The sequence below is a fragment of the Leucopleurus acutus genome (assembly GCF_964270905.1).
Source record: "Leucopleurus acutus genome assembly, chromosome: 4".
Taxonomy (NCBI): Eukaryota; Metazoa; Chordata; class Mammalia; order Artiodactyla; family Delphinidae; genus Leucopleurus; species Leucopleurus acutus.
Genome location: NC_139146.1, coordinates 19,820,836 through 19,829,142, shown reverse-complemented (window position 1 = coordinate 19,829,142; position 8,307 = coordinate 19,820,836). Strand labels below are relative to the sequence as shown.

General features: G+C 45.6%; 1 protein-coding gene across 1 annotated transcript; it reads right to left on the bottom strand.

Annotated features, from left to right (window-relative positions):
• Positions 1-795: 795 nt before the first annotated feature.
• On the bottom strand, positions 796-987 carry SMIM43 (small integral membrane protein 43; the record flags this gene model as incomplete). The annotated part of the gene is made up of 1 exon (XM_082838010.1): positions 796-987. One exon carries the CDS (start codon positions 985-987, stop codon positions 796-798), a length of 192 nt encoding a protein of 63 aa, XP_082694136.1.
• Positions 988-8,307: the final 7,320 nt, after the last annotated feature.

Sequence of the window (8,307 nt, the reverse complement as noted above, 5' to 3'; positions counted from 1 at the left end):
CCCGTTGCCCTACAATGCTTAAACTGCCTCCTTTCTCCAGCCCTCCATGGCAACTCCAAGGACTCTCCCAATGGCTCCCACTCTAACGCTCACCCTCCTGCTGTTCCAGAATCTAAACCTACCGCCGCGGCAATCCGCAGGCTCCTACGGGGTTGGCGTCTAGAATAGGAGTAGGGATCAAAGGGAAGAGGAGCTTCCCCATAAAAAAATGGGCCCCTGAGTCCTCGCTCCTTGGCACCGCCAGTTGAATCCCATTTAGCATCTCCGAAGCACAAAGATACTTAAAGCAGTGTTTGGAATACTTCGAGTGCGCCCTGTTTCTTCCTGCCTCCTGTCCCAAAGGTTAGGATGACATTCGATTTTGTTTGGAAGCGGCTGGACTGAATTATCTGAATAATTTAGTGTTGTACCCCTTGGGTACAAGATAAATTGCAGTTGGACTGGAAGAAGAGCTTGCAGGGTCTCAAAGCCATTCTGGCCCCAAAAGCTAAACTTTTCTCTTTTCTGCATCTTTCCCCGCCCCGGAAAAGCTTAGGGTCCCTCCCTAAGAGCACAGCACCAGCCCAGACCCCAGACACCCGCCGTCCCTGACATCCCCGCACGCCGCGAACCCCTAGCCTCCCGGAGGAGCGGAGAAACTCGCCCCTTTGCCAATCCCTCCCACCTCCAAACGGACCTGCCAGCGAGGCAGCCGAGCCTGGCCCTCGAACCCGGGCGGCCAGAGAATCGATGCCGAGACCCAGCTCGGTGCCCGAACAGCTCCATGCCCTCCTGCCAGTGTCCGCGCGGCGCCGGTCACACCCCCTGCTCGTGGGAGAAGCCCCAAGGCTCCCGGTGCAGCGAGAGGCGCCCGGGCTGCAGCGCCCCGGCAGTGCTGGCCACGGAGTTCTTCAGCTGCTTGATGACTACGAAGAGCAGGAGGAAAAGTAAGAAGAGCAGAAAGAAAAAGAGCGCCAGGTAGAGCAGAAAGTTGAGCTCCCACTCCATGCTGAAGGCGCCGGCTCTCAGGGGCCGTGCGCGCTCCGCACCCGGTTGCCTCTGGCCTGCAAGGCGCAGCCTGCCGCGTCCCACCTCCGGTCTCCCCGCGCCGGCGCTCGGGCGCCTCGCCTTGGGCAACGGCTCCGGGGTCCACCCTCGGCCTCCTCCAGCTCGGAGGAAACGCGCCAAGGAGCTGGGGTGATCCCGGCTCCCACCCTCCCGGTAGGCACGACAGCCTGTCTACGCTGAGATCCTCTCCTGAGCTCTTGGGAACGCGAGCTGATTTTTCTAGGCTCAGCCTCCCGGACAGTGTTAGGGCTGGTGTTCTGCTAATGATCTTAAGGTCTCCAGCCGCAACATCCAGTGGGGTCTCTAGCCCCCTCCCTTCCTAATTAATTAGCTTCATTATTTTCCCTTGTTCAGGCTTTCCCAAAGGGCAGGCGATGCCATGGCCCAGAGATCCAAAAGTATCAAAGGGGACAGTGAAGGTGGGGTCTGAAGGGCTGTGGGATGACTTAAGGGCGCCTGAGTGAATGCCAGGTCAAGCTGCCTTGCTCTTCAGAGTTGCAGGTGCACTCAGTATAGAGTGCACATTTTTGTGGGTAACAATAGGAAAAAAAATGTTACAGAAGCATTAGATTTACTTAGAAAAGCATTAAAGAGAAAATGCATTTCAAGTTATATTGTACAAAGCCCTCCAATGTTGACTTAGAGTTCAATTTCTTTGGGGGAAAACAAAAACAACATAACAATTTACTTAAAGTGCTCGCTTAAGCCCCTAACACCTCTCTGTAGTGGATTAAGATCACCCACAGCCCATATGGTGCAGCTCTGAAAGAAATCCAGTTGAACTCTTGCTGTGTAACAAATTACCCAAAAACTAAGCGGCTTAAAACAACATGAACATTGGTCATCTCTCAGTTTCGGTGGGTCAATCCTTTGGGAGCACTTAGGTGGGTGATTTTGACTTGGGGTTTCTTATGCGGTTCTGTCAGGTGTTAGCCAAGGTGGCTGTCATCTGAAAGCTTGTCTGGAGCTGGAGAATCCACTTCCAAGGTGGCTCACTGACATGGGGGGCAAGTAGTGCTGGTTGTTGGTGGGAGGCCTCAGTTCCTTCCAATGTGGGCTTCTCCACAGGGCTGCTTGGGTGTCTGCACAACCCTCTGCTGACTTCCCCCAGAGCACAAGAGCTGAGAGCACTTCCCCCAGTGATCCAAAAGAACAAGGCAGAAGCTGCAGTGCCATTTACGGCTGGCTTCAGAAGTCATATACCATCACTCCTGCAGTATCCTACTGGTCACAAGGCCAGCCCTCTTCGATGCAGGGGTCCAAGGACATGAACACCAGGGGGTAAGGATCATTGGTGGCCATCTTGGGGTCTGACTATCAAAGCTGCTAACGCAATGGGTTATCATTGCCCACTCTATGAGCCTCCAACTTTACTTCATTCTTTATTTGTGAAGATACAGGAGAGGTCCCTGGAATGAATTTGGGGAATAAGGCCTGACATACACATCCCGGATTATTTAATAGGCTGCTTATAATAAGTGGCTCTCCCAGTGATGGCATGGGGTTCAAAGAAGCAGGATGGTATGAAAAAGCTGTGAACTGGAAGTCTCAAGGACCCAATTCTAGTCTCGGCTCCACGTGTCAGTGGTCACTTCAGCTCTCTGACTCTCCGTCCCCTCACCTGTAACACACCTTGCTTACCTTTTCCTTGGATTTGTTGTGAGGATCAAAAATGAGTGGGATGTTGAGTAAGAATGTGTTTTCCTAAGTAAATGCCAGGTACTATTATTATTCTTTTACTGAGAGTCCCCAGTGTTATAGACTGCTGTGCAAAATTCCCAGGTCCTAGGCCTCTCCACCAAACATCCTACTGTGTAAGGAATCTCTCAGATCTCTAAATCTCTCTCTCAATAACATTATTGATCCACCTCATGGGCAGTGGTATGCTGGAACTGGCTCAAAGTTTTTCTCTCAAAAATTCTGCAAGCCATTTGCTAAATACACCTATGATTAAAAATTAAATCGTATAAACTTACAATTCAATTATGTTAACAAAGGTAATAAATACTCAAAACTCATCTCTTCCTCATTGTCTCACCACATTTTACTATCATCTATGCACTTGAGATTATTTACATCTGTTGTAGCTGTATGGCTGAAATGTTATACAGTAGTATGTTACTGTGTATTTCCAACTGTGCTCAGATGTCATGTAGTATCATGAAATTGGCCACAGTAGGGGTATTTGCCCTGTGGAAATGTACAAGTGCTACAAATCATGGCCAGAGAGCCAGTTGTTAAACACTTACCAGCATATCACTGCTCACAGAGTTACTGAGGAAAATTTGAAGTCTTATACAAGTAAAGCAGAGATCTGTGATTTTTCTGACTACCCAGAATCTACACGCCTCCACTCTAGGCACCACATATTCCTACTGGTAGAATTTTCCATTGTATGTAATCTTGGCAAGAGGACGGATCCCAGTGACTGCTTTCCATTGCCACCTCCCGTTATGGAAACCAAGGGGGTCAGAGATATCTTTTACCCACTCCTGATACAGTGCAGGGAGGAGGGTGGGAAGAGCCATACCAGATGCATCTGGGTGGCAGAGGAGCTCCCAGGCCAGACCAGTCCCTGGAGTGATGGGGCGTCGCTCTTGCTGCTGCTTCCGTGGCATCCTTGACTCCTGCCCTTTTTCCAAACTGCCTCTTTTCTATTCTGTGAACTTCCCCTGGCTTTCCAGTAAATCTTCTTATTGCAGCAAAGCATGGTGGTTAACAGCAGCTTGCAGATGAGAATACTGCCTGATAGAGAAAGCATGACTTACTTTGCATATGTTAAGGTAGAAAAGGCATATGCCACTTGGCACATTGCCATCCAGATATCCAAGCCATTCAAGGATGGACACTGAAGCACAGAGAGGTTAAGTGACCTGCCCAAGACCACACAGCTAGCAAGTGGCAGCTTGCATTCTCAACCCTTATGATATATTACTTCACAGAGGAAAGTGCTCTTTTCTTATGCATGACTGTCAAATTAATGACATTTTTTTTTTCTTTTGAGCATCAAACTTGAAAGAAACAAATTTCAAGAGACACATACCTTCTACTTACGTGCATCTCGGCTCCTTCCTTTGAAACCTTGAAGGTTAAAGCTTCAAATGAGCCAGTGTATCCCTGCAGAATGCTGGGGAAAGAGGCCAAGAAATGAGGATTTTATGTCACCAAACTCAAACCCATTTCAGCCTGCCTAACCATAACTATTTAGATTATCCATTTATCTGAGCAGCTTAAATGGATTTATAAATATTAACTAATAAACCTTCATATTCACTCTAAATAGAGTTTGTATTTAAAATAATATTGCTGCCACAAAAATAACTTATTACATTTATTAGATGCTCCCAATGCTTTTTGCCTCTGGTCATTTTTATGTATCTCATAAGATGGTCTGAATTTCAGTTTATATTATCACAAATGACTCCATAGGAATAAGACACCACGTTTCTCAGCCTAAATATGCATACTACATGGAAATCCATGTGAAGAAAATCCAAGAATTTTAAAAGCCAGAAAGGACACTCGCTGTAGATAAGAGTGTTACGGTTCCATTATCTAAAAAGAAAGCCGTGGTGCACACATTGGTAAGGTGGAGGGAGGCTGTGTCACTGCAGTCCTATACCACTGCCCACAGAGTGGACCCTGCTTGTACTTTCACTTAACACAGAAAGCCTCATCCACCACTCAGAGGCAGACTTCCCACTCCTCAGTCCCCTTCTCACGAGTCTCAGAACACCTGCTCCTTGCCTCAGCCTGTGGACATCCATGGTGTGTAGCAGGATAGGGCTCTCCTTCCCTTTGCCTGCTTTGTCCTCCCACCCTCACCTCTAAAAGGGAGGGGGGGTCTTTTATCATAACAAGCATCAAAGGTATCTATGGGAAGTGATTAATAGTAGCAGTAGAAGAGGTTGTCCTGTGAGTGTGCTTCTCCAAAGAGCCCAGAGCCCCAAGAAGACACTCAGGAAGGACTGTAAAAATCTGCCAAGATCCCAGGATGGAACCTACCTGTTGGGGGTACCTGCTAGTTGGAAGCAGCTTCCCCAACACAAGCGCAGGGATAAGAGTAGGAGACTAGAGAGAAAAGAGATTTCCAGGTACCTTCCTGAGGCTGATTCAGTTTGGCCTGAAATGAATCCAAAAGAAATGAGAAAAAGATTTTGTACCACGCTCTGGCCTCAAAATGTGTTATTGACCATGATTAGTAACACTGGGTCCTTAAGTAACTGTATACCTTTCCAGATACTGTGGACCATACAAATTGGGTTACAGGTTTCTGCTTAGATGGGATGTCTCTTAAAGTACCCATGCATGTGCTGGGGATGAGGTCCATACTCTATGGAAGTTTCCCGGCCCTAAGAAGCTATGCTGTAGCTAGTCAGGGCTTGAATCAGTCCTAGTGATGCTGGCAACCCTTAATGGCTCCAAAATACCCATGTTCCTTTGACACCTCTTCTCCCTTGCTCCTGCTTCAAGTACAGATATAACACCACGTTCATTTCTAGGAGATACAAACTGGGCTTCCTTGGAATTGCCTCTGATTTATATATTTTATCACCCCTAAAACCCTCAAGATAAGAATTAGAAAATCTATGAGAATGTTCACTACTGTAGGAGAGAAAAGTGAGTTGTTCTACCTCAGGGAGTCATCTAAAGTTAATCAACAGTTATTGTAACATTCCAACAATAGGGTTTGCTCTCCACACCCTCCCCTCTTTCCCCATCCCATCCCCAAAAGCCCCCTAACTTGGGCAGTCATGCAATGCTTAGAAAATGAGATATGCTTCAGGAAATAAGCAAAATGCATATGACAAGCTGCTTAAATCTGATGAAACATTTAGAAATACCAGTGAGTCAGAAGGAGGGAAGGAAGGAAGGATGGAAGGGAAGGAAGGAACTCTAAGGAAGAAATCTATTTGAGGGGTATGTGGGAGATCATCCTATGTGGGTAGCCTTTGAAATCCAGAATTCGCCACTAAGAACAATTCTATGGAGACAACACAACCACCACCATAATTCTAGACACTTTCCTTAGCTTCAAATGTCTTAAAACACAACAGAAGATACCCAAGTCTGTCCAATATTAAAGAAGAAAAATGTTAAGTGACAGATGTGGTAATGGCCAAACACTACTTCTTTAACTTAGACTCTTTCCAGTAAGTTGGCAGGAACATTGGAGAAAGTCGATGTGACTGTGGCTGACCCTAGACTTGATCAATATTATGCTATGTAGCAAAATAAAAAGTCTGAGCATAATAGAGATCAACACCTCCTTTGTTCAGCACAACTTTAATAATGACAGTGGTGAAACTGTCACCACTAAAGGAAGGTCTGCAAAGCTTCTGTGTCAGCTGATAATGATCAGAGCTGTGGGCTTGCAGAAGCACGGACACACACACGAGGCTGAAACTGGACTGCCCCAAGAGAAAAAGGAATTAGAAAAAAGTAGAATTTTCTGTCACGCTGCTCCCTTAGTGAAATGACAACTTGTGAGCTCTAATGACACAACTAGGGCCTGCATTCCCAGATCTAGGGATCCAAGCTGTCCTCCACGCACACGCAGACACTGTAGTTCAGACTGGCAATGGACAGACTTGAGTCCCAGTTCAGTATACTTGACCCTATACTATACCGTACAGTGCTGTATTTCGAGTCCAATGGACTTGGACACATATCTTGGCTTCATTTCTTGCTAGATGGGGGACCTTGGACACCACTGGTTGCCTACCAAGCACCTCATCCCTCCTTCTTCCTTGTCAATAGAATCCTGACTCTAGTCGGGTATCTGCCTCTTTCCCATGTAACCCATTCAACTTAAGGGGAAACTCTTTTGGGGAAGTGGGTCCCTGTTGATCTAAAAGTCATTTACAGAATATGACAATTTTTTTTTGTACAGGAGGGGGCATATGACCTAAATTGACATAATCTAATTGAAGAAGTGGATTATTAGTCAGTGTCCAAAAAAGAAAACAGAACCACTGTAGGTATTTAAAATAGGGAAATTTAATACCGGGAATTGGTTGCAAGGCTTGAATGGGTAGGAGGAGGAAAAGGAGAAGGTAAAGTAGCACAAGATTATAGCCCATGGGCTAGAGGAGCGAAAGGGAAAGTAGAATTACACAGAGCACATGATCACTGTTGTCATAATTTACATCCAAGCCTTCTCCTGGAAATTGCAAGCCTTCAATAGACTCCAGAATTCCAAAATGTTGTATCAGACAGATTCTGCTAGTACAACTGTTGTCTAGGTGGGGAGACAGATTCCTACTGCTTTCTAATCCACCACCTTCCCAGAATCCTTCTCTTTTTAATTGTGGTGAAAGATAAGAGTTGCCATCTTAACCATTTAAGTGTACAGTCAGTGATATTAAATACATTCATAATGTTGTGCAACCATCTCCACCATCAATCTCTAGAACTTTTTCATCTTGCAAAATTAAAACTCTGTACCCATTAAAAAGTGACTCCCCATTTCCCTTTCCCCACAGCTCCTGGCAACCACCATTCTACTTTCTGACTCTCTGAAATTGACTCCTCTAGGTAACTTATATAAGTGGAATCATACAGTATTTGTCCTTTTGTGACTGGCTTATTTCACTTACATAATTTCCTCAAGGTTCATCCCTACTACAACATGTGTCAGAATTTCCTTTCTTTGTAAACCTGAATAGTATTCTGTAATGGTTAATTTCATGTATTAACTTTACCAGGCCACAGGGTGTCCAGACGTTTGGTCAGACATTATTCTGGGTGTATCTGTGAAGATGTTTCCGATGAGATTCACATTTGAATCAGTACGCTGAGAAAAGCAGATGGCCCTCCCTCGTGTGGGTGGGACCAATCCAATCAGTTGGAAGACTGAAAAAAGGCTGACCCTCCCACAAGTAAGAGGCCGGGATGCCTTCAAGCTGGGACATCAGTTTTTTTCCCTGCCTTCAGCCTTGAACTGAAACTGGGTCTCCTTTGTCCCTGAGCTGCTGCTTTTCAAACTGGAACTACACCTTCAGCTCTTCTGGGTTTCCAGCTCACTGACTGCGGACATTGGAACTTCTCAGCCACCATAATTACATGAGCCAATTCATTATAACAAATTATCACATCTATCAAAAAAATTGTATCTATCTATATCTAGCTCAAAGTCCTATTTGTTCTGTTTCTCTGGAGATCCTTGACTAATACATATGCCATTGTATGTATATACCACTCTTATAAACATGTTTTATTTTGAGTAAAAAAAAAGAGCTATATCATATGATCTAAAAC